This window comes from Sturnira hondurensis, unplaced genomic scaffold (assembly GCF_014824575.4).
Source record: "Sturnira hondurensis isolate 20B ecotype Veracruz unplaced genomic scaffold, ASM1482457v3 Scaffold0008992, whole genome shotgun sequence".
NCBI lineage: Eukaryota > Metazoa > Chordata > Mammalia > Chiroptera > Phyllostomidae > Sturnira > Sturnira hondurensis.
Window position 1 is genome coordinate 6,120,141 of NW_028081623.1, and position 27,804 is coordinate 6,147,944.

At 36.2% G+C, this 27,804-nt stretch overlaps 2 gene segments (V, D, J or C); both read left to right on the top strand.

Annotated features, from left to right (window-relative positions):
* Positions 1–426: 426 nt before the first annotated feature.
* Positions 427–22,973, top strand: LOC118993984 (T-cell receptor gamma chain V region V108B-like; the record flags this gene model as incomplete). The annotated part of the segment is given in 4 exon segments: positions 427–592; positions 702–1,002; positions 18,534–18,585; positions 22,812–22,973. Coding segments are annotated over 4 exon segments (558 nt in total), but the record flags the coding sequence as incomplete, so codon positions are not given.
* Positions 22,905–27,804, top strand: LOC118994019 (T cell receptor gamma constant 1-like). The segment is given in 4 exon segments: positions 22,905–23,144; positions 25,674–25,748; positions 26,811–26,861; positions 27,368–27,804. Coding segments are annotated over 4 exon segments (279 nt in total).

Sequence of the window (27,804 nt, forward strand, 5' to 3'; positions counted from 1 at the left end):
TAGTCTGTGTGGTGACATATTGATTAATTAAAATAAAAAAAACAGAAAATTTCCAGTGATTGGGCATATGGCATCTTAAATAATGTCAATGAAGTATTCCAGTGTCTGATTTTGTTTTTTTGTGTTACAGAAAAATAAAGGTCAATTTTCATAACCAAATCCTGAGTCCACAAAGAGATTGACATAGGATCTGAACACAATTTGTAAGTCTTCACATTTCTGAAGTAATGTTTCTATGTCATGATATTTCACAGGGAATGGCTGAGTGGGTGTGAGAACCATCCTTGCCCCAATCCAAGACAGACACATTTATTTCAGAACTTATTTTTCTAGATCACAAAATCTCTTATCCTATCCTCCCAGCACTCATGGGAGAGAAGAAGCCCCAAACTGCTCATCTATATAGCAGATCATGAAGAGCCCCAGGGAACTGTCTGAGTCACCACTTCCTCTTACAAACAAGACCCAGCCCCACCCTCCTGACTCTGGTCTGCTAACAGGTGCCTCACTTTCTTACCCTCTCCTTGGGGAGCCAGTCTGGAGTGCAGGATGTCACTACTGGAAGCAGTCATCTTCTTCTCCCTCTGGGCTTGTGAGTTACCCCTATCTTTCAGTCTAAAACAAAGACAGAAGAACTTCTTTATTGCTGCCTCTTTACATTCCGTTTGTTCATGGAGATCTGTTGATTTTTTTTCCTACAGTTGGCCTCGGGCAGTTAAAGTTGGAACAATCTAAAATGTCAATTTCCAGGTCAAGTGATAAGAGTGCCCTTATATCTTGCAAGGTGTCTTCTAGCACTTTTAGCAGAGACTACATACACTGGTACCGGCAGAAACCAGATCAAAGTATAGAACATTTAATATATGCTTATTCAAACATCCCTACTCGTGGGAAGAACAACAAATTTGAGACAAGTAAAAACCCTTCCACTTTCACTTCCACCTTGAAAATAAATTTCTTGGAGAAAGAAGATGAAGCCGTGTACTTCTGTGCCTGCTGGACACCCACAACGTTAGAGTTGCCAAGATTCCTGCACAAGAACCATCTTCAGTCTGTGCTCACACACATCCTTCTCAACATGGGCGACCGCAGAGGCTGCACAGCTGGGCACCCAGCCTGAGCCTCCCTCCACACAGAACTTGAGTTGTGTGTTACTCTTTTGACTGCAGAGATTACTCCTAATGTAAAAGATATGGCTCATACTCAAAGAGGAAATCATCAAGTGGCAGGAAACATGCTTGTGATATTATATCTTATGTAACCACTGCAACACGTTTGTGAAGTAATGATCATTTTTTCCCTATTTACTTTTAATAACTTGAGGTTAGAGACATAAAATTACTTTCAAAACCCTCATACTGCTAAAACCCTGTCAGGCCATTCTGAAGATGTTCAGTGTTTTATTTACTGCACACATTTTGGGATGGATGTGGGATGAAGCGTTTGCCCTCTCTTTCCAGGGGGAGGAAGATTATTCATTCTGCATTGAGGGGTGTGTCACAGCCTGACCAGCACACTTCCCTTTGCACAGGCCTGAGATCCCCCGGGATCCGTAGATGATCCCGCAACAGAGTGGATAGTCATCAGGATCCCTTTCCCTAGGATCCTGGGAAGATCACAGTGCTCATTCACTAAGAGCTGCTGCTCTTTCTCAGGCACTGTTCTAATTCACCTCATGTTTGTGACAATCTGTTGATGTACTCTTTACAAGGAAACCTAGAGATGTTATTTACTTTGTCTGTGGTCACTGAGATACTAAGTGCAGATGGAAGGCTGAACTTCTGTCTTCAGTGACTGTCCTTGCAACCAGCATGCTACCTGCCTCTGAAACACAGGCAGTAGAAATGGCATCTAGTCCATAGTTCCCACAGCTAAAGAGAAAACAAACTCTCATTCACAAAATAATTACTGAAACAAAGAGATTACTATTCTAAACTGAGACTGAGTTTAAGTGTTACCTTCCTAGAAATCATATAAATACTATAGATGATTTGACTTTCAAAATATGAGAGTAAAATATAAAACAAAAACATTTTATTTTTTATTATTTTTGAGATAATAGAAATAAATAAAAAAGAAACCCTTCTTTAGGAATATTTTCTAATACTATATCTGCCCCTGACATTCCTGGAACACAGCCGCACCTATACATTTACATACTGTCTGACTGCTTAGGAACTACAGGAGCAGAGGTGAGTAACCACAGCACAAACCTTACGGTTCACAAAGATGAAAACATTTATTATCTGATCACATACAGAAGAAATTTGCCAGCCTCTGTTGTGTAATATGGGTTTGAGGAATGAGTCTGTATTCATAACTAAAATTCAAGATACAAAAAGAGAATATTGATAACTTTTACTATGTGAAAATAAAAGTAGATATTGCATGGTAACAAGCCACATAACTAATGAAAGGACAGATGACAAACTATAGAGAATATTTGCAATCTATTTAGGAGATGATGCCCTGCTATCACTGATATAAAAAGTCTAAAATTTAAAAATGAAGAAAAAACACTAAAAATATTCTACATGAAAATAAGAAAATACATAAAAATCCAATTCATGAAGACTAATGTAAAAATAGATCTTAGGCATATAAAAATGCTCAATTTTACTTAAAGTAAGAAAAATGCCAATCAATACTATATTTAAGGAACTGTTTCTCACTCATGAGATTGGTAAGAGTTTAAATGTTTGACAATACATTCTGTTGGTTAAGTGATAGGGGGAAATAGGCACTCATACATTTTAACTACAAGTGCAAAATATATGCTCTTTGTTGGGAAATTTGGAAATGTGTGACAATATTTTCTATGAATTTAACTTTTCACCAAGCAAAATATCTTTAGATGTTCACCCAGAAAGCACAAGTTTCAACAATATTTTTAAAATATGTGTATATAAAGTTGATTATTGTGTAAGTATAAAATATTGGAATATACATAAATATACATGCATAGGAAATTCATTAAATAAATGTTGGCAAATGCATAATGAAGTACATAGAGCTATAAAATAGAATGAGAGATGCAACTTAATTTTAATTCTATATACAGTTGACCATTAAACAACATGGAAGTTAGGAGCATTTACCCCCTACACAGTAAAAAAAATCTGTGAATAAATTTTTACTTCCCCAAATCTTAACTACAGTCAGCCTTCAGCATTGGTTTCAAGACATCCTACAAATACCAAAATCTGTAGATGCTCAAGTTTCTGATTTAAAATAGCATAGAACAATGCCTACAGTCAGCCTTCTACAACTGCCACCTCCTAACTGTGGGCTGAAAATGGTTTATTAGATCATCCATTGATTGAATCTGTGGATGCAAAACCCATGGACATGGAGAACAACAGTATTTAGTGGAAAATAATCTGGGTATAAGTAGACCCATGCAGTTTAAACCTGTGCTGTTTGGGGGGAAAACCAACAATTAACAATTTGAAAGTGTTAATTAAAAAAAATAGTACTACTAATAATACCAACAACTTATATATAACATTTAGAAATAAATTTAATAAAAATGTAAAGGATTTATATGCTGAGAACTACAAAGCTGTGATGACAGAAGTCAAAGAAAAAATAAATGTATGGACAGATATGCCATGTTCATGTATTGGAAGACTCAATATATTTAAGATATCATACTTTCCCCAAATTGGAAAATAGATTTCAGATAATAACAATTAAAATCTCAAGAACACTTTTTGTAGAAATTAAGATGCTGGTTGTAAAATATATATGGGAAGGCAAAGGGTATAGAATAGCCACAAAATTTTGAACACAATAAAATTTTAGACACACCTTGAAGCTACGATTATTAAGACAGTGGGGTATTGGTGAAAGGACAGATGCATAGATAAGAGCATCAAAAAAAAAAGAATCCAGAAATAGATCTACACAGACATGGTTAACTGATTTTTATTAAGGGTGCCAAGTAAATACAAAAATTAACAATGGATAAACTTTTCAACACAGAGTATTGGGACAATTATTTATGCATATGAAAAAGAACCCTCAATCCATATTGAACACCATACACAAAAATGAGCTCAAAAAACCTGATAGGACTAAATATAAAACTGAAAACACTAAAACTTCAAGATGAAAATATAGAAGAAATTCACTGTGGCCATCGGTTAGGCAAATATTTTTTAAACAGAAAAAAACAGGAAACATGGACAAAATACAGTCATTCAAATTAACATTCCTCCTCTTTTTAAGACTGCTAAAACCATGAAAAGCAAAGGACTAGAAGAAAATATTCTCACACACATATGAAAAACAATCATGAACACTGTCCAAACTACATAAATAGCTTTTACAACTCAATTAGCAAACGAATACAATTTAAAAATGGGAAAGAATAGCAGCGTGTGCTCAGAGACACAGAGGAAGGGAAATGACCTTGCAACCCTCTTATAACAACATAATGAAGGGAAATATTCAAAATGAATGACTTTGCTTTCATATGCATATTTGAAGTGTTTGTTCTGTCTGTGAAATATGCCATTGGTTCTTTAATAGGTATTTCATTGAATCTGTAAATTGCTTTGTGTAGTATGGCCATTTTGATGATAATTCTAATCCATGAGCATGGTACATACTTCCATTTGTTTGTGTCTTCCTTAATTTCTTTCTTCAGTGTTGTGTAGTTTTCTGAGTACAGGTTTTTTACTGCCTTGGTTAGGCTTATTCCTAGGTACTTTATTTTTCTTGTTGCTATATCAAATGGGATTTTTTCCCCTGATTTCTCTTTCTTCTGTTTCATTGTTGTACAAAAATGCTTTGATTTCTGAACATTGACTTTGTATCTGGCTGTTTTGCCAAATTCATTAATTAGGTTGAGTAGTTTTTTGGTGGAGTCTATAGGATTTTCTATGTACACTATCATGTCATCTACAAACAATGACAGTTTTTTTCTTTAATTTTTTTCTTTAATTATTTTTCAAGTACAGTTTTCTGTCTATTACTCCCATCCCATCCCACCCCCGTGCCCCCCTCCCATTTCCACCCTTCTCAGTTGTTGTCCATGTATCCTTTATATATGTTCCTCTAAATCCCTCCCTATTTCCCCTGAAATTCCTTCCCTTCTCCCCTCTGGTCACTGTCAGCCTGTTCTCTATTTCAGTGTCTTTGGTCATATTTTGCTTGCTTGTTTGTATTGTTGTTTAGGTTCCTGTTAAAGGTGAGATCATATGGTATTTGTCTTTCAACCCCTGGCTTATTTCACTCAGCATAATGCTTTTCAGTTCCATCTATGTTGTTGCAAAAGGTAGGAGCTCCTTCTTTCTTTCTGCAGCACAAAATTCCATTGTGTATATGTACCATAGTTTTTTGATCCATTCATTTACTGACGGGCACCTAGGTTGCTTCCAACTCTTGGCTATTGTAAATTGTGCTGCTATGAACATTGGGGTGCATATGTTTTTTGGGATTGGTGTTTTAGGGTTCTTAGGATATACTCCTAATAGTGGAATTGCTGGGTCAAAAGGCAAGTCCAATTTTAGTTTTCTGAGAAAATTCCATAAAACAATGACAGTTTTGTTTCCTCTTTTCCAATTTGGATGCCTTTTATTTCTTTTTCTTGTCTAATTGTTGTGTCTAGGACTTCCAGTACTATGTTGAATAGAAGTGGCAAAAGTGGACAACCTTGCCCTGTTTCTGGTCTTTGTGGGAAAGTTTTTAGTTTTTGCCCATTGAGTATGATGTTGGCTGCAGGTCTCTCATATATGGCCTTTATTATGTTGAGGAATTGTCCCTCTATTCCCACTTTGCTGAGTGTTTTAATCATAAATAGGTGCTGTAGCTTATCAAATGCTTTTCCTGCACCTATTGATATGATCGTGTGATTTTTGTCTTTGCTTTTGTTTGTGTGATGTATTACATTTATTGATTTGTGAATATTGTACCATCCTTGAATCCCTGGGATGAATCATACTTAATCATGATGTGTGATCTTTCTATGGTATTGCTGGATGCAGTTTGCCAATATTTTGTTGAGGATTTTAGTGTCTATGTTCATCAGCGATATTGGCCTGAAGTTTTCTTTCTTTGTTATATCTTTATCTGATTTGAGATTAGGATGATGTTAGTTTCATAAAAAAAATTAGAAACCTTCCATCTTCTTGGATTTTTTAAATATTCTTTGAAGGATAAGGGTTAGCTCTTTCTTAAATGCTTTGTAGCATTCTCCTGTGAAACCATGTGGTCCAGGGCTTTTGTGTTCTGGGAGTTTTATAGCTGCAGCAATTTTGAGAAAGAAGAACAAAGTAGGAGGACTTCTTTGTTCTCCTTCACACGGTCACTTCACACAGGTCAGAATGGCCATCATAAACAAATCAACAAACAATAAGTGTTAGAGAGGTTGTGGAGAAAATGAACTCTAGTACATTGTTGGTGGGATTTCCGATAATGCCATTGTGCACTGGTATCAACAAAAAGAAGGGGAGCCCTTGAGATGAATCCTTTATGGCTCAACCAAGGGTGACAAGCTCACTTGGAGACTCATTTGAAAGATGATGGAATGTTTTACCTAATAATCAATGATGTCAAGTCTTATGGAGTCACCTACTACTATGCCACTGGGTCTCACAAAGTCACAGACTCACAGACTCACAAGGGACCTATAAGAAAATTTTCTCTGTTACTAACCCTCAACTCCTGTCACGCTGGAGCAACCACAACAGACCCTTTAATGCCCTTAATCTTAAATTCAGAAACTGTTGGAACAGGGAGGGCTCTTAGGACATATATTCAACACAGTGCCCACATCTGAAGTAAGGAAGCTGGGCTGGCTGAGAGATGGCAAGTGGCTAGTCCAAAGCTAGTTAACCACAGAGACAGGGCTCTAGTTAGGTTTCAGATTTTCAGTCCAGTGATTTTGCTGTCTCTCTGACAGTCAGTGTTGAATTTCTTGAGCAAAAATGTAATTCTTTCAAAAGGAAGCTTTATCAACTAACTATACTTTGTCTTCACAAGTGATATCCCCAGAACATGATAAGATCTAATATGTAGTTGAAGTATGTGACTTCCCCCTGTTGAGAAGTGACAAAGATCAGCAGATGATGGACTCCAAGCTCCTTCTGTCCCCATGTCGTTTTTCCCATGGCTACATATTCCCCTTCATTTCTGCAGTCTCCTATCAGTTCTGAAATATCCAACAATTGCAATACTTTGGAACATGCCCATCGAATATATGTGCACGTGGAAGGTGGAGATTGGTGTCTCATTAATATACTTGTAAATGTTTCCAGTTACAAAACAATCTTCTCAAAGAAGTTCAAATTCCCTGCTCTTCACTCTGACCTGACACCTGTCCTAGCTGCATTATTGTGCACTTGGTCCCAAATTTGATAGCCCCAACCTCCTTTCTGCATTGTTAGTGTGACTCCAGACATTTTCATGTTCAAGGTCTAAGCACTCAAACCTTGAAAATAACAAGAACAACAGTAATAACAATAATCTACACCCTGACATTACAGCTGAAATACCTCTTCTTGTATGTCTGATAAGTATCCCAAATACAATTATTGATTCCAGTCTCACTCCATCACTCCAGTCCCCACAATTTGTATTAGTTTTCTCCACACACTTTCTTGTTTCAGTAAAGGACAAAATTATATTGTATCACTGAACACAATGGAAAGATTTTTTTGGAAGTAGATGGTTTTCTCTTGATTTTTCATATATTTTGCTTCCTCTGGTAATGAGAGAAATAGAGATGGGAAAACCTGAGGATTTTTTAGACCTTCGCCATGATAGGAAATCTGATAAAAGAGACAGGAGACCCTGGGAACTGTGATTTCACTGACCAGAAAGTAAACAACAAACCCAGCCAACACCAGGGGCACCACCTAAGACTAGAATTGGCTTTCTAGACAGAGCCCCAGCCTAAACCCTTAGATCCAGTGCAGAAATTGCCACTCTTCTCTCTCTCTGTCAAACTTAATGTAAGTTTAGAGACTCTATTGTTTTCTAGCCAACATGTACAGGGCAATCAGCAAGCTCATGGTAGAAACAACCACTTAATTCAAGTAATATGTATAATTTGAACTGTGTGGTCCAAATGTTCTCATGGACACTTTAATATCCTAGTGACAAGTGAAAAGAAGCTAAATTGCAGACTTTAATTGAATATTCCAATTAAAGCAGGCCCAGTCCTCACAGATTCTTTTGCTAGGTGCTTGCAATGATGGCCCATTGCTGTTAGGATAATCAAAACAATCATTTCACCTACTTTTTACTCAGGATACTTCCTGGGTTTCTCAGAAAGTAAGACCCAATATCTCATATTTGATCATTTGAGATACAGATCCTCTAATTATGTAGACCTGCAATAGGCCTGGAAACTGTCCCAGCCACACACATCTTTCCAACTCCATCCAAGAAGTGTGAAGTGCTTGAAAGAATAGAGTTTGGGAAATCAAATCCCTAGCTTTCCGTTTGCTCTCTGCCTTTTAAGAGCAATAACCCTTATAGATAAAGCTGAATGATTTATATGCACACCTAATTCAGAGTAGATCCCACATGTGTGAATGTCCCTTTCTTTAACTACTAGAGAATCCAGAGTCATGTCTTGCTATGCCAGAGCAAGGAGAAACAAGGGAAAAGCAGATTTGGAGCTAAGGTACAGTTTCCTTCTCAAGGAACAATTTTTTTTCACTCAAACATGCCTTTCATGCATACCTATTCAAAACAGACATGTGTCTCTCGTTTGCAAAATAGAAACAAGTGTTTCATCAAACATGTTTTCCTATGGGTGCATTATGAATTGCACATAGTAGCATATGAAGTACCCAAAGTGCAAAGAAGCCTTAAGAGACTAGAAGCTCATTCAAGTTCAGAATGAAGATGGTTGGTAAATTGACTAAAGGGAGGAACCTGCTTGAAAGTGAAATGACTTGGCCTCTGCTGAACACTGCCTGAAGTTTTTATAAACAAATGAAGACAGTATTTTGTAATGATCTGTTGTTCCTTACAGAAATATGTCTGATATCATGAGATCAAATACCATATGATCTCACCTATAAATGGAACCTAATCAACCAAACAAACAAGTGAGAAAAATTGAACCAGAGACATGAAAATAAAGAACAAACTGACAATGACCAAAGGGAAGGGAGGAGGGGAATAATAGGGGAAAGAAAGGGAAGAGTCATATAAAGGACCCAAGGACAAGGACAACAGAAGGAGGATTAAATGTGGGAGCAGGGGGTGTGCAGGCCAGGAGAGAGCAACATGGCGGGGGGGAGATGGGAATAACTATAATTGAACAACAATTAAAATAAAAAAGATATGCCATGTCAAAAAGTCTATTCACTAATATTTTTCAGAAATTATTTTTAATTATCTCCTATTTATGCTCTATAATAGCATGTAAAATCAAGTTATCTTGCCCATCCCCCAAACCTACACCATGAGAAAAAAGAATATTGTCATAGTTATGATTGGAATTGCAGTTAATGTATATGGATGAATTTTGGAAAGCTTAGCATATTTATGACTTTGAGCTTTTTCTTTATAAATATAGTATATATAGCATTCGTTCAGGTTTTGTTTTAATGGCACTTATCAAATCTTATACTCTTTTCTTCATATAGTTCTCATATTTTCTTATAAATTTAATTGACTATTTTGTAACTACTGTCTTGCATTTTATTACTTAAATTCTTCATGGATCATGAAATATAAACGACTCCTATTTTCTTTTTTCTTTTTAATTATTTAATTTTATTTTTGTTTTTTGTTTTTTTATTTTTTTTAAATATTTTATTTATTTATCTTTTAGAGAGGAAGGGAAGGAGAGGAGAGAAATATCAATGTATGGTTGCCTCTCGTGGGTCCCCTGCTGGGAACTGTGCCCTGACTGGGAATCGAACTGCGATCCTCTAGTTTGCAGACCCGGACTCAATCCACTGAGCTACACCAGCCAGGCCCTAATTATTTTATTTTTATATTTTATTATTTATGCTATTATAGTGGTTACACTTTGCCTCCTTTGCTTCCACCTCCAACCTGCCTGCTTCCCACTTCCATAGTCAGTCCCCTCAATGTGGTCCATGTCCATGAGTACTTCATATATGTTCTTTGACTAAGCCCTTCAGTTTCTTTGTTTTTTAATATATATTTTATTGATTATGCTATTACAGTTGTCCCATTTTCCCCCTTTATTTCCCTCTACCCTGCATATCCCTTCCCACCCATATTTCTCCCTCTTTAGTTCATTCATGAACATGGGTCATACATATAAGTTCTTTGGCTTCTACTATTCCTATACTATTCTTAACCTTCCTTTGTCTATTTTCTACCTAACATTTATGCTACTTATTCTCTGTACCTTTTTCCCCTTCCTTCCCCTTACTCCTCCACTGATAACACTCCATGTGATCTCCATTTCTGTGATTCTGTTTCTGTTCTAATGTTTGCTTAGTTTGTTTTGGTTTTGATTTTGGTTCAGTTGTTAAATTCAGTTGTGAGTTTGTTGTCATTTTACTGTTCATATTTTTTAATATGAATTTTATTAGATAAGAAAAGTCCTATTTTTCTTAGATAAGTCTCCTTAAAATTTCATATGATAAGGGCTTGATGATGATGAACTCCTTGAACTTGACCTTATCTGGGAAGCACTTTATCTGCCCTTCCATTCTAAATGATAGCTTTGCTGGATAGAGTAATCTTGGATGTAGGTCTTTGTTTTTCATGACTTGAAATACTTCTTTCCAGGCCTTTCTTGCCTGCAGGGTCTCTTTTGAGAAATAAACTGAGAGTCTAATGAGAACTCCTTTGTAGGTACCTCTTTCCTTTTCTCTTGCTGCTTTTAAGATTCCATCCTTTTCTTTAATCTTGGGTGATGTAATTATGATGTGCCTTAGTGTGTGCTTCCTTGGGTCCAACTTCTTTGTGACTCTCTGAGCTTCCTGGATTTCCTGGAAGTCTATTTCCTTTGCTGGATTGTGGAAGTTCTCCTTCATTATATTTTCAAATAAGTTTTCAATGCCTTGCTCTTCCTCTTCTCCTTCTGGCACCTCTATAATTCAGATGTTGGAATGTCTAAAGTTGCCTTGGAGATTCCCAAGCCTCTCCTTATTTTTTTTTTGAATTCTTGTTTCTTTATTCTGTTCTGGTTGACTGTTTATTTCTTCCTTCTGGCCCAAGCTGTTGATTTGAGTCCCAGTTTTCTTCCTGTCACTGTTGATTCCCCATATATTTTCCTTTATATCACTTTTCACGGCCTTCACTTTTTTCTCTAATTTGTGACCATATTCAACCAATTCTGTAAGCAACCTGATTATCAACGTTTTGAACTGTGCATCTGATAGGTTGGCTGTCTTTTCATTGCTTGGTTGTATTTTTTTTGGGGGGGGGCTCTTCCCTGTCTTTTCACGCAGATGTAGCCTACAGTCCTCTGCTCTACCAGCCGAGCAATCAAAGGTGCTGATCTATTCTTTCATTTAGGACATTTTATTTTTGTCCCAGTGCACCTGTTATGTTGTAAAGGTGGAGCCTTATGTATTCGCTAGGATGGGGCAATCCACGTTGCTGCCTTGTGGTTCTGTGTGTTGGGGAGAGGTATGAGAGGGAACAGTGACACTTGCTCTACTCTCTACTGGCTTTCAGTCACTTTCCTCACTACCCACAGTCAAATTGGGCTCTTTGATACTGATTCCCAGGTAGGTGGGTTTGTGTACCTTCTAGGACTCTGTGGGTCTCTACAACAAACTCTCTGGTGAGGCTAGGAGTTTCTCCTGTCACCTTAACCCTAACAAGTTCTTTCAATAAGAGGTTTTAAGGCTTTATTTCCCCATTCTGGAACCCTGGGTTGTGTGGTCTGTCTTGCTTCCAGTTGTTCCTCCTGGTTTATCTGCATGCCAATGTGGGACCACCCTGTCCACCAGCTGCCACCTTACTAGGTCTGCCAGCCACCTTGTCCGTCCCGATCCTCCAGCTGCCACATTGCTATGAGTTCTCTCCCCCGGCTGCCTGTATCCACCCCTCCTACCAGTCTGGATGAATGTTTCTTCTTTAACTCCCTGATGGTTGGATTTCCATACAGTTCGATTTTCTGTCAGTTCTAGTTGTTTTTTTGTTTTTAAATTTGTTGTTGTTCTTCTTTAGGTTGTGTGAGGAGGCCCAGTGTGTCTACCTACACCTCCATTGTGGCCTGAAGTCCAAAATATAAACAACACTTAAAGCTGCAGATAATTCTGTTCATAGTCTTGGAATAAGAACAAAAAGAGGACAAGTTATCAGAAAGGAACTGAGTGGGTACTATTTACATCTACAATAAGTGTAAAAGGTATTTGATAGCTCTAAGCAATAATAACTTGACATGCTCAATGAACAAAAAATAATCTTTAAAAATAATTTTCATCCCACCTCCACATCCTTTCCCATAGTGTTTGGTGCTGTGATTTGTTGTGAGTGGACAGTTTTTCACCATGACCATGCCACAGCTTCATTTTTAGGAACAGAGGAGACTAAGTTTGCTCATGGGACCAGGTCCAGGCCTGAATCTGAGGTGCACTTGGGATTCATCAGGGCCTGTCCTCTCTGGGGAGGCAGAGGGTCAACCCAGGTGTACCTGTAGGAGCACTCCACTGTTTCCTACAATTTTTGTTCCCTGACCAAAGATAAGATGCATAAGATTGCAGAACAACTTAAAAGGGAATTCTCCTTTCAACAAATTGTAGAACTGGGTTTTGTTTTTAAATTTCAGTTTAAATAGAAAATCTGTTACTTTACTGGAGATAAAATTCCACAAATATACTCTTTTATTCCAGGAAAAGTAATGCCATGAAGGAATGACTGTCTCATTTTGCATTGCCTGATAATCAATCACATTGTCAAATGAGAAAAGTGGCTTTATTAAAAATGAAGAGTTTTGTTCACATTTATCAAATATATTTGTGCTGGCAGACTTGCATTTTCAGTTACTGCAGAGTTTCCTCTTTTCAGAAATAACCCAAAACCACTGGAGGAGCAGCCCTGGTGTTTCTGAGAACAGAAGGAAGGGCCATCCCTTTGATGCCATCTCCCAGCAGTTTCACAATTGAATACCTGGAAGCAAAACTTCTTAAATGTATTCTTTGAATACATTTCCTGGTAATTAGGAAAAGTAGTTGGTTGGCCAGTTCAGCTTGGTCTCTTCTTTTTCTGCTCTTCTTTAATTTTTTATCAGTCCTTTTGAATAATTACTGCCTTGATAAAAAACTGACATCTGGGTCAATTTATCTGAGGAAAACTTATAAGCCATCAGATGCCACAAAAGCTATATTTAAGGACTTTCACAAGAACCCAGAAGATCAAATGGCCATTTTTTTCAATTCTGATCATGTCATGAAGCCTAGGAGAATGGTAAGATTTTTGAAGTAGTTGTAACCAGTGTGATCACTCAGGCATAATCAAGATATTTGCTGAAGGGACAAAGCTCATAGTAATTCACTCTGGTAAGTAATTTCTTCTATGTTTGAAAAACTGGTAGCTGCTATTTAAATAAAAATAATTTATGTAAGTATCACTAATCTGAATGTCACATTCTCAGCCTCAACATATAAACAGAAATTTTGCAGCTACTGGTCACTGTATATGGATACAATGCTATTTTGTAAATGGTTTATTTTCTTTGCATGTCAGCTGATTGAAATACTATTCTTAGAATACACATACACAAAAAAGGTACACTCATACTATAAATTAAAATATGTTGAGTACTATGTCTGTATACCATGGTATAAATTATGACTTTCAGATGTTTTTCTTATAGATAGTATTTTAATTGATAGACACTTTTGTCCATGATATGTAGAGCTAAAACATAGTACATTGTTCTCTCAATAATCTGATACATTATTGGATTTTTATCTCATGTCCAATAGCCATGCAAAAACTTAATTCTTATAGTGAATGAGTAAAGAACATCACAGTTTATGCTATGACTAGTTTTATTGTACTGCCTGTAGAGATGGACCAGTTTAATGGAATTATTAGCCTAATAAATCATTTCAGCTCCAAAATCTAAGAAAAAGTCTGTGTGGTTTTATATCCTCTTTTGTTCATTCATTGTCTCAGCAAACATTTACAGAAGACAGTTTCTGTGTTGAATGCTGGGGATGAAAAAATGAAAAATATGTTTTCCCAGCGCTCAAAAGGCTTGTCATCTAGTAGATCAGATTCTGGCTTGATTGGGCCCCATGTTCTTTTACCTGTGGATGCCATAGACACAGAAGGTCTTGGATTCATGAGTTGTTTCCTCTCAATTCATGTAAGAGTTATTGCTTACAAAATACATATATTTTGTTTTGTGGAATAATTTTTAAAATGGCCCTGACCATTCCATTAAAGAGAATGATATTAGCTAGTATTCACAGAAGGCCAGACACCACATTAAATAGTTTTATTGCCTTATCTAATTCCTCAGTGGCCCTGTGCATGGGTCCTCTTATGTGCATTTCATATATGAGAAAACTGAGGATTAGAGTATTTTGGTTAATTGCCTCATGCAGGAGAAGTTACTATGTCAAAGTTTAGGATTCAAGAGACTTATCTATTATGTGATATTGGAGATATTAAGTTATGTCCTGAATATTTTCCCGTTAACTTTTTGGAATTTTATTTGTTTATTTTTAGAGAGAGGAATGGAGGAAGAAAGAGAGGAAAAGAAACATCAATGCATAGTTGTTTCTCATGTACCCCGCACTGGGGAACCTGGCCTACAACCCAGGCATGTGCCCCAACTGGGAACTGAACCATGACCTATTGGTTCGCAGTCCAGTGCTGAATCCACTGAGCCACACCAGCCAGGGCCATAGTCTGACCACCTAAATGGACTCTTTAATTAACTACTTAATTAGTAATACTTTATATTTTAAATTACTACTCTTGCGTGAAAACAATGCTTCTGCTTCTAAATATGCCACCCCTCTCTCTTCCCAAAAAGATCAAGTAAGTCATGTTAAATGTACATTTATTAAATACTTTAATTATGATTCTTTGGGTATTTCTATAAAATGACAAGATCTTTTGATACCATTCCATTCAATTTTGTTTCTATACTGGCATCAAATTTGCTAAAAATACTGTTGCTGGTAAAAGAACTAAATCAGTTGTACTTAAATGGTGCTACGATTAAATTGCATAACTCAGCACTGCCTTTCCCCCATGATGAGACAGCTGCAGAAATACCAAACCATATAGGAGTCTCTGATAAGCAGCACAGCATATATAGTAAACGCCCTGGAAACTGTAAAGGTAATAAGTCCAAAAAAACAGTCTTTTAGCAATAAATAGTTTAAAAGGTAATCATTAAGAATTTACATTCTGTAACAACTCATTGGTCTATCAGTGAGAACTGGAATCTAGAAAGAAGTTGTTTTAGGATTAATCCATGTTAAATGTCTTTATTGTCTAATACCAGTGCTAGCTCTAAAGTTTGTATTAACTGAGATTTTACAATAAATTAAAATAATTAATTTTACTTTGACTTTTTGCGTATTAATTTTTGATCAAAGCAGTGTATAGGGAGAGCATCTTTCACTATAAGAGTTTACACAAGAACTGAAATACAAGGCAGCCCCTGCTTTGTGAGGGATAATTCTGGGGAAAAAGCCTCACCTAATGATCTGCCACATTGTTTTTTTCTTTCATGCAAAACCTTTTTATTATTTTTCACATTTACATCTATGTTTATTTCTATACATACAGAGTGAGTTTACAGCAATACCTTCCATTATAATCCAGTAACAGGGGGCTTGTTACTAGTGTTTTTACCTTTTTTATTATTTTTCTATTACAGTTTTCCCAATTATTCCCCATTGCTCTCCTCTACCCTGCCCACCCCCTGCTCCCACAGTCAATTCCCACCCTATTATCCATGTCCATGGGTCCTTTATACATGTTCCTTGACTAGACCCTTCCTCTCCTTTCCCTTGTTATCTTCCTCAACTTTCCCCTCTGGTTACTGTCAGTCTGTTCCTTGTTCCCTTGCTTCTGGTTCTATTTTGCTTGTTTGTTTGTGTTGTTCACTAGGTTCCACTTATAGGTGAGATCATATGGTATTAGTGTTTCTTCACCTGACTTATTATCATGAATGGTAGGAGTTACTTCTTTCTTTCTGCTGCATAGTACTCCACTGTGTATATGCACCACTTTTTTTGATCCACCTACTTAATGGTGGCCACTTTGGCTGTTCCAGCACTTGGCTATTGTAAACAATGCTGCTATGATTATTGAGGTGCATAGGTTCTTTTGAATTGGTGTTTCAGGATTATCAGGATACAATAAGAGCAGTGGAATCACTGGATAAAAAGGCAGTTCCATTTTTAGTTTTTTGAGGAAATGCTGTAGTGTTTTCCACAGTGACTATACCAGTCTGCATTCCTGCCAGCTGTACAATAGGGTTCCCTTTTCTCTACAACTTTGCCACACTTGTTTGTTAATGATGGTCATTCTGATCCGTGTGAAGTGGTATCTCATTGTGAGTTTATTGTGCATCTCTCTGGTGGCTAGTGATGTTGATCATCCTTTCGTAAGCTGATGGGCCTCCGTATGTCCTCCTTGGAGAAGTGCCTGTTCAGTTCCTTTGCCCATTTTTTAATTGGATTTTTGTCTTCCTGGTGTTGAGTCACATGAGTTTTTTATACATTTTGGACATCAAACCCTTGTTTGAAGTATCATTGGCAAATACATTTTCCAATGTTGTTGGCTCCCTTTTCATTTTGCTGATTTTTTCTTTGGCAATGCAGAAGTTGTTTACTTTGATGTAGTCCCATTCGATTATTCTTTCCTTTATTACCCTGGCCCTTGGAGGTATATCGTTGATAATATTGCTGTATGGGATATCTGAAATTTTACTGCTCTTGTTTTTCCTAGGATTTTCATGATGTCATGACTCATATTTAAGTCTTTTATTCATCTTGAGTTTATTCTGGTGTATAGTGTAAAATGATGGTCTAGTTTCTTTTTTTGCATGTACCTATCCAGATCTCCCCAGCCTGAATTCTACATGTTTTTCATCTATATCACAGAGCTAGGATTTACAAACATAATCAGTCTCTCAGCTTTCATGTTATTTTTTCTTATAGACTTTATTAAACTATTAGCCCCACAGGCAGAAAAAGAACAAACTATAATGCACAAACTATTGGTTATATCTTAAACTGCCTATTTCCAAAGTCTGTTTGAGAAGATCTAAATCAAAGTTGCAGTCAGACCATGAAATAAGAAGACCAAAAGCACCACAGAAAGCAGAAGAAAGGAGACCTATAATTACCCAGCAAGAAGCACAGGTTAAAATTTTACATTCAAAGGTGGGAGAGTTATGTAAATTATATCTCAATTTTCTAGAAGTGATTTTAGAAATAAAGAAAAAATGTAGGAAATTTTTAGTGGAATATATACTATCTATTAATTGATAAAATGAAGCACTCCAAGTTTTGAAATATGTTTTTCCCACCCTATAAAATTAGAAAACAATTTCAATGCATGAATCATTTAGAAGGAAAGTGAAGTAAAGTGAATATTGTCTTCAACATCCAGTTTATCAAACAACACAAATGGTCTTTAATCAAACCCATTGTACTCTGCCACTACATCAATGCTATGGGTATTATAGCATTTGATGCCATTCACAGATGGGAACCCTCAGCAGATATAGTCAGGCAGGTGTGTTTTAGATACTTAACATGACAATAGAAGGATTTGAGGACAGGTACCCTGCCTTTCTTTTGTCATTCTGGCTTGAAGGCCCACTGCCAGGAACTTTCAGCTGAACTTTCAGCATCAGCTGGAAAGATGTCAGTTCAAGGCTAAAATGTCTGGTGAAAGCTTGGAATGCAAATGATTGTTCTTTTTGTTAAATGGAGAAAGAGCTATTTGTTTTGGACAACACAAGTGAAGCAGCTGTATATACTGACTGCATATCATTTGCCTTTAGCTGGTGTTCCCTTTGACTTTCTCAGGGAATCAGACAAGATCCTGTGGTATGGCTAAACACTGGAAATACAGATAGACAAGACAAAAGATTGTATGCTAATTAAGTGTGTGAAAGTCATCCTTCCTATGGTGATGGCTTTGAGAATTCCAGACATATTAGAGCAAAATGGAATGCATTACTACAGATTTGGCTGCAAACCCAAAGTGCTGAATACTGGTAAGGGCAAAGTTTGGTTTCATGAGATTAAAAAATCAGGTTGGAGTACAAAGTCATCACCATCAAATAGTTAATAAGTATTATAATCTCTTATTTCCACAGCATTTTTAATCAAATTGCTTTTCAAATCTTGTTTCATTTTGGTCTTACTAGTAGTGATGTTCAATTGATTTATACTCACATCATTGTTTTCAGATATAAATAAACCACCAAAAATGTTAATTTACTTCATTGGCTCAGCCACAGAACTTGTTATGAGCAAAATGAACCAGAATCAGAACACTGATCCCTTGATTTGCAAACCATCATAGTTCCACTAGAATTTGAAAAACTCGGAGAAGCTAAATTAGTAAAGTTTTTGATACTGGTTGAATCACTGTGGAAATATGATAGAAAACTCTTTGGTGATGGAACAAAACTTGTTATCACAGGTAGGTATCAGAAGAATGCAATTTTTCTAAGTGGTAGAGGGAAGGCAAGACACAGTTAAATTGGAATAACAGAATATTTAGGTAAAACAGGAATTAATGGGAATTAGATGTAGAAATCATAGGAAAGATTGTAAAACAAATCCTAACAGGCACACATAGACAACTGTGTGCATTTATCATAGCCGGATTCAGCTTTTTTATACACCTGGTCTTGTTCACAATGCTCATGTATAATGTATACGATTGTCATGGAAGTGTTTGGCCCAAGGACTAAGTTTATTACTATGGGTGACTTTTGTGAGCTGACACATTGCCATTCCTGATGGTGGAATGATGTTGTGAAAGAGCCTGGGCTTTGGAGTCAGGATCACATGGAGCGCTGGCTTCACCGCTTACTGCTTACGTGAATTTGCAGTTATTCTCTTGCCTCAGGTTTATAATTCACAAAATAGGGTAAGTGTGCATCCAGAGGGGTTGTATGAGAATTGACTGAGATGGCGTGAATGAACTACTTGCACATAGTCTAACATATAGTAGGTGCTGAATAGGTGTTTCCCCAATTCAAACGTAAAGAAGAATTGTATCCAGTATGAAGAGTTGTTTGTAGCCAATATTATTGACAGAGCAGAAATTCTCGAGAACTCATTTGTACTTCTAACTACTCATGAAGAAATGAGTCTGGAGGTATTGGGTTAGTTTTACCACCCCTTTTCCCTCACTGGCAAGAAAAATGAAATTAACATGTCTTTGTTTATGATTTTATTGACAGCTTGTGTGCTTTAAATCTTAATCCTTCATTTTAATCAAAATAATTTCTAACACCAACATATATTGGCCCTCAATTTCATAACCAATAAGGTTTGACTTCATTCTCATATTTTTTAAAAACTTATATTCAGAAAGAAAATGGTCCATGTATAAAGTACAAATATAGTCAGAGATGTCATACGTTTGAAATTCACCTTTAAAAATAACATAACTATAACTACTTATTCGATAAGAGAAAAATAGATAACACAATATCAATATGTAGGTTTGAAATATCATACTTTCTATTGAAAACATAGTTGACATTTATATAAAGTTTGGTAAAATTATGTGTTTCTCATACTGATGCATCTGGATAGATACAAGGAACCCAGACCATTTAACACAGATGTATTATTTGATTATGCTAAGGACTTTATAGAAATATATTGGAAGGCTAATTGATTTCTTAAGCTGGTTTCAATTTTTTGCATCACGGAAAAGATTTTCACTTTAAGAAACTTTGTCAATATGTTTTTAAAAATGTATAAAGAATAACATATAATGCAATTACCCAAAATATAGGTACTAACCCTATATAATTAAGTACATTATTTAATACTCAGTTAACTTTTACAATGAGAAGGGTATGGAAATTCAAGATTCATTTTATCTCAAAAAATCTAGCTAAGGAAAAGGGTGGTCGACAAAAGAATATGTGACAAAAATAGTATGTTACCACATAAATATTTCAAGTTTGTCATCTGATTTTTGATTTCTTTAGTATAATAAATCAGAAATTGCTATGGAGAAGTTTTTAGATAACCTTACATTCTTTAATATATTGACTAGAGATTAAAATTATGTCTGTATAATGTACAATTGAAAAATTACTGTAATATTACTTGATATAACATGCTTTTTAAGTAAAGACAAAGTATATAGTTGGAGAAATATACATTGCCTTACTATTATAAGAAAAAATACTATGGCACTAAAAGGAAGATGTATACAATTAAAATAAGCCCTATATAGCTTAATTATGTTTATAACAGGCCCCAAAACAAAACAAAAAAAACTCTCAAAATGGTTGCTTATTGATTTAGTGTGAAAATCAGGAGCTTTCTTCCACAGGTAGAAATACTCAATAATTTTTTCCTTTTGCTCTCAAACGAGGTATCTAACATTTTTCTCATAAAATAGCCCAGAGAATTACTAAAGGAACTCAAAGCTAGCCCAAATAGAATAGAGGAAGAAATTTGTGTTTCAGTTGGGAAACAAATAGGAAAGGGCTTCAACATTTATAATTTCAATTATTGGTATTTAATAAATACATAATCAAGTAACATTTCAGCATTCACGTGGGATGTCTTTTTAAATGCATCATGTTTTGTTACATATTTTGACTTTAGATTTACCAAAGAAACTTTAGAAACATAGCTTTTATCATTACTCCAATTATGCATATATTTTATTCAGCAGATGAAAACAAAGAAAATGATGGACTTTTAAAATAGTTCAGTAGCCTTACAGGGTGCATAGAAATTTTATGGAAGACATTCAGGGCCAAAATATGGTATATTTAAAATATAGTGTAATAGTCATGCTAAAACTTCAAATGAACTTAAAAATTAAAATAGGCTTTAGGTTAACCTTTTCTAAAGTTAAATGAAATTCTTTTAGGGGCATTTACTTGCTACATTAATATGTATTTCTGAAAATAATCAATAAAAATGTTAATAGAAGTTCTGGAAGTGTTACTCTTTTGCTCCTAAATACAAAGCATCATAAATAATTTGGAGGTGCCCTAAAATATGGGGTGGTTCAGATGTGAATTAAGATGTTATATAAAACTAGAAATCAACTAGGAGAACTATATTACTTCAAAACTGTGAATGGGCCCATATGCAAAGCCAAAAGAATACCTTGATAAATTAATTACAAGTGGAAGTAGATTCCTATCAAAATAAGTGACTGTGCATTCTTTACAACAAATTTTGAAAAGATAATTTGTTGCATTCTGGAATCAGTTAAACAGAGAATGAGTTTCTACAGAGTTGCAAAACATGAGAATGTGTGGCCAAAGAAAACTTAAGTTACAAAATTCATGGGGAGAGATAAGTACTTTTTGTTGAATGTATTGAGGTGGCATTGGTTAATAAAAATATATAGATTTCAAGTGTACAATTTTATTTTTTAATTTTTCCCACATTTTCTATTGTTGTTCAAATATAGCTGTCTCCATTTTCCCCTACCAATTCCCCCAAAACACACCATCTGTATATTGCATTGTGTGTTCACCACCCAAACTCAAGTCCCCTTCCATCACCGTTCATCTCCCTTTACCCTCTTCTACTTCACCCCACCCTCTTTTTCTCTGGCAATTGCCATATTGCTGTCCGTATCTGTTTTTTGTTCTGTTTTGTTCTGTTTTTGCACTTTGGAAGCAACTAAAGATTCTCATCTGAAGAGAAATTATCTAAGGTACTTCCTGGTCTTTTCCCCTATCACAGCCATCTATTCTTCAACTATGATAGGATGAAAGAGATTAAAAACAAACAAGATCACAAATGTTGGAGCAGTTATATTACTAATATGGACTGATAAAGATGAGTTAATTGTGTATTAGCTAGTTTTACATGAACAACAGGGGCTGAAAAGTTCTGTATTCCTTTTTTGCAACAGCCAACCAAGAGGACAAACCGTTAGCAAATGAATGTAATACTTACTTTTTCCAACGTATTTAAGCACACTAGCAAGTACAGGAAAAGGCTCCATTCTTAACAAAAAGCATCTTCAATGTGTGGAATTTAAAAGAAAGAAGATTCTGATTTCTTAAAAAAAACAATATTCTGGCATGCATTGATTCTTATTATGAATGTTTGTTTACATGATGTACAGTGTATACTCAGAAAATATTTTTGCTTCAACATTTACTTTCTATAATGTAATGCTTTGGTATTCCCACAGTGTTCCCCCTTCCCCAGCAAGTGTTCAGTGTTTTGTCTCAGAGCGAAGTTCACAATATAATATGGGTGCATTGCGTGGGTTTGAAACCAAAGGGTGAAGGAAGCCCTCCGAGACTTCATGTTTGAAAAGGGAGAATATGTATTCTATATTTTATTATAGGTAATGATATTTATAAACTTAATAAACTACGCCATGCTGTTTCATGTTTTCAAATAAAAAAAACCACACCTCATTTTAGCATGTGGAGAAGGAACAAAGCCCAAGTTTTAATTCGGGCTATGCCATTTAATAGCTATGACTTTGGACAAGTTATATAACTTCTTGAACTTCTTTTCCCCTCTGAAAATAAGAACAATAATCAATATATCACAATATATGATGGATGAAAAGCCATTATAAGCACCAATTCGATGGCAGTTTTTCTTCCTTTTACTACATACCAGGTTGTTCCACACCACACAATCCTGTGTTTCTCTAATTCTTAATTACTGTTCCGTTTCACCCCACAGAGAGAAGCCTTGATTCATCGGATACTGCTCCTAAGCCCACGATTTTTCTTCCTTCAGTTGAGGAAATAAACCTTCATAAGGCTGGGACATATCTTTGTCTCCTTGAGAAATTTTTCCCCGATGTTATTAAGGTATATTGGAAGGAAAAGGACAGCAATGCAATTCTGGCATCCCAGCAGGGAAATACCATGAAGACTAGGGACACGTACATGAAATTCAGCTGGCTGACCGTGACTGCAAAGTCAATGGATAAAGAACACAAATGCATCGTCAAACACGAGAATAATAAAAGAGGAGTTGATCAAGAGATTCTTTTTCCTTCGATAAACAAAGGTATGTGTATACACATATCACCCCCCAGGAAACTTCTGTTCCCAGAGTGACTGCCCCAAGTGTCTGTCAAGGATTAATAAAGGGGGTATATATGGATCCTTCTTAAATGTTGCTAAAATTAATAGTAGCAAAATAACCTGTTATTTTCCCACAGAATTAAAAAATAGTATATGCTTTGGAACATTAAAAGGTAAGAAATTAAATAATTTTACTCCTCTCAGCCTCAGATTTATCATCCAAATACTAAAGCCACATGATAATTTTTATGGTTGCTGTGTGGTTTAAATGAAGGAACATACATGAAAGCACCTAGTAATTTATCACACAATCAATGCTCAAAAAGAGATTTCACTTAAAAATGCTTTCTTTCTTTATTTTTAGAGAGGGGAAGGGAGGGAGAAAGAGAGAGGAAAATTGTTGTATAGTTGCCTCTGGTGAGCTCCCTGCTGGAGACCTGGCCCGCAACCCAGCAGGCATGTGCTCTGAATGGGAATAGAACTGGTGACCCTTCAGTTTGCAGACTGGCACTCAATCCACTGAGCCACACCAACTAGGGCAGATTCCACTTTTGATGATCTCACTTGACCAGAAAATAAGAAGAATTATGTATCTTTCAGGAATGTTCTCCTCAGCTACAAAGTCACAATCACTCCAGTGCTGCTATACTCAAAGTATAATCAGTGAATTGTTAGGCAACAGGCGGCATCCTTCTGAGGAAGCCAGATCAAGGTTCAACAAAAACAGAATGATTTAGCCCTGGGGTGTTTGTCTGCTCCTAGGTGTTTCAGGTTTGTATTTCATATACCACTGTAGGTAAATTTCATAATTAAAGATTGGGTGATGCTGACCTGCAGAAACAGATTTCCATCTGCATAATGAGCACGTATATCTTGCCATTAGAAACACACAGGCAATGCAGTGGTAGCAGGAGTCAGGCCAGGAAGCCTGTGGATGAATACACTAGGATGAACTGCTGTCCCGAGAAGGATGCACACAGTGAAGAGAATATCCTCTTTTCCTAAACTTTCAGGGCTACTTGAGATTCAGGCATGTTGTCCCAAAGGAGGGCCTTTGACTCAGATTGCGTACATATTTAGACAGTGTGGGCAGAACGCTGAATGTGCTCTAGCCCCAGCAGTGGTCTGGGAACTCCCCAGACTCAGAATGTAAAGTCCTGAGTATTAACAAATCAGACCAAAGGCCCCAGAGTGCCCATAGGAAGGAATCAGTTGGTTAACAAGGCCTTTTAAGCAGTGGGGAACAAGCCCATAAAAATGTGTGCTGAGATCTTTGCTGTTTACCAGTCAGAATTTCGGAAGTAAGCTTTTCCTTCTCAGTCCTGAGTTTCCCCAATGATCAAATCAGGTTTGAACCATGGCCTGGGCTTTCTCCTGGGGCTGTGCTGAAGAGCAAATGCAATCATGTCAGTGAAAATGGTTTCTTTTGAAAATTAACATGGATGTATTTATTCATATACAAGTATTTATTTATGTCCTTTCCTGAAACTAAAGTAAGATTGCCAAGACAGCTTTAATTTTTCTATTTCTACAACTAAGAAACAGAGACCAAGCAAATACACAAAACAAGTATAATATAATCACAGGGCCTAAGTTCTATTATGTTTTCATTTTTCTAGTTATCAGGGGTGACCATCATATAGGAGAAATGGTCTGGTACAAGATGTTTTACTTGGCACTTAATTTCTGTGACAAATGTACCCGTGGTCTTCTCACAGCAACAAAGCTAATGAGGGCATTTTGTTAATGGCATTGTATCACAAATTTCTAATGTTGTTTCTTGGAAGTTTTTTCTTTGTTATTTGTTTTCATTTGTTTTTAATAAAAGATAAAAATATAACATCGTAGCACAAATCAAAGGGGTGATTTCAAAGAGAGATAAAACTAATGTGGTCTAAGTTTTCAATCAAATTAGGAAAAAGAATTAGGATACATGCAGATTGTATTATGAAAAATTGTTACTTTACTAGTTTTACCTCAATCAATTCATGGTGATAGATTTTTATTTGTCTCTATTGAAGAAAGTCACTATAAGGAAAATAAACAGACTTTTAACACATAGTAATATGAATTCTTGAGGATATTTTAATATATCAACATAATTATACTTACAGTTTCAATCTTGCAATTTACCCCAAAGCCTATACATCACACCTTTACTTTAGTTCACACCAAAAAAAGATCCCATTGAGTGCATAGAATCACATACGGTGAGGAACACATCTAGTAGAAAAGGGATAAACCAACGCAGCCACTGCCACTGTTTTCCTCCATCCAATGGTCAATGACCTTTTCAAGAAATTTCATCATTTTATGTATATTTGCCTTTTTAGAACATTGTAGATAAATACAACTAAATGTGGCTTGGTTTATCTTCATATTTCTGGAAAGAATTGCAGTGAAATGTTGAGCTCCTCTAACGTAAAGGTCGTTTGGTAAGCCTAATTAAGGAATCTGGAAGAGACGATTTTTTCAGTGCCTGCCAAGGTGGAATGATGTTGTTTCTCTTTAGGTGTGATGGAAGCTGTGAGAATGCAGGACCATGAGCCAAAGAATGCAAAAAATAAAAGTCTAGAGTCTGAAAAAGGTAAGAAAAAAGATTCTGTTCTGGAGCCTCCAGCCCAGTGAAACTGATTTTGGGCTTCTGGCCTCCAGAACTATAATGTATCAAAAAATATGTGTCATGTTAAAAAAAATACTGTTCTATGGATTACAGTACAGAGTAGTTTCCACAGGTTCTCTTCCATTCACTCTCCCACAATCATCCTTTGAATGCTGAGTCTGCGTCATTGGTATGACTCTCAGCAAGTTACTACTACTCTCTGCACCTCCTTTTCTCATCTGCTGCATGGGACCCTACAAAATGCAACTCACTTCATTGTTATTGGGAGCTTCAGTAAGATAAGACATCTGAAGCATTTAACATACAGTATGCCACAAAATAATCACTCAATAGATGTTAGCTTCTTTAATAGTATTGTCAAGCTGCTAAAACCACAACTCCAGAAAATTATGTGCGAGAGTTGGAGCCATAGGGCTTATGAATGAATAGAAAAGCCATGGCTTACATGGGAAATTTGTCTACAACAGACTCCTTCAAACCTGTAAGTTTCTGTTGTGGATTCTATGATTAAAGGAATTTAATTTAATTTTGGTAGCAACTGCTCATGTCAGCAGTGTGTGCTGAAGACTGTAGAGCAGCTCCTTTTTCTGTTTATTTTTCCATTTATCAAGTGTTATATGCGTTGAACAGCTACTTTGCAGTGGGTACTGTGCTAGGAGTGATTAATTCAGGGAAGACAGGTGGTCTTGTATAGTATAGTCTTGTATAGAACACTCCAGTTTGGGTTAAACAGAAAAGATGTGTCCTTCATGAACAGCATCTTCATGTGCAGAAACACAATATATGAATTCAATTTACTGAATTATATGGAGTCTGAGCATCTCTTCCTGGAATTGTGGGGGCATATTTTTAATGCTTCTCTCCTCTCTGTGAGTGTATTTTATCTATCATCTATCTATCTATCTATCTCTCTATCTATCTATCTATCTATCTATCTATCTATGTGTCTGTCTATCTACACACAGACACATGCTGTCAAGTAACAATTATAAACAACTCATTAATAGTTGCTATCATTTCTTGTAGAGGTTGCTGGTATTAATTCTACAATAGGTGATTGTCTGAAAGATAAAAGTGGTAAGTTTTCTGCATATATTTGCCTTTATGTAATGCTATCACATTTTTCCCTCCTGATCAGTGTAAGTTTTGAACTTCTCTGGCAGGGTTTGCCTGGGATAAGAGGGGAGTGGTAGGGGAAAATGCAAACAACTTTAATTGAACAACAATAAAATAATTTTAAAAAAAGAAAAAGAAAAATCAGAATAGATTTTAGATTTTGCAGGATAGACCGTGTGATATTTTAAGCCAATCCTAGTAGCCATCTTAACATAGCAAATACTGGCTTTTGGCATGAGATAACAATGGATTAGAGGGTGCCGTGATATGCTCAGGATTATTTCAACACTGACTTTATTCATTTGTATGACTTCTGTTTCTAATGACTAGGGAACATGTGATGTAAACTTGCTTCTACATTTTTTGTCTTTTGTCCATTGAGGTAGTTAATAACCTGAACTGACATCCTGAATTCTTATAATACTCCTGTGAAGTGCACAATATATTTCTCCCTTTTCACACATGAGAACAATAAGATCAAATGACGTCCATTACACCAAACCAAGCAGCTAGATCTGGGGTTTTAACCCAGGCCATCAGAATCAAGAGCTCATACATTTATCCAGTTTTCTATTCTCCCTGAGAATCAAGTCATAGAGCAAGAAAGCCCAAAGCCAAGACCCCGAGACACAATGGATGCATGGCAGGAGTAGGGGGTAAGGGCAGTGTCTGTCTCCCTAGTACTACAAACTGGGCTTTAACCCCAGTTATTTCAATTACAAGCGACATCAATATGGGTATTTATATTTTGTGAAATACTTTCCTCACCTGCCAACTGGGAATGATTAGACCAAACCCAGTTATTGTGGAGATAAGGTCACTTATGTGGAATGTCCAGCATAGGGTATCTCATTTAGCTGGTATAGAACATGTGCAATTTTCTGGCTTTGTCTCCCTGCATGTG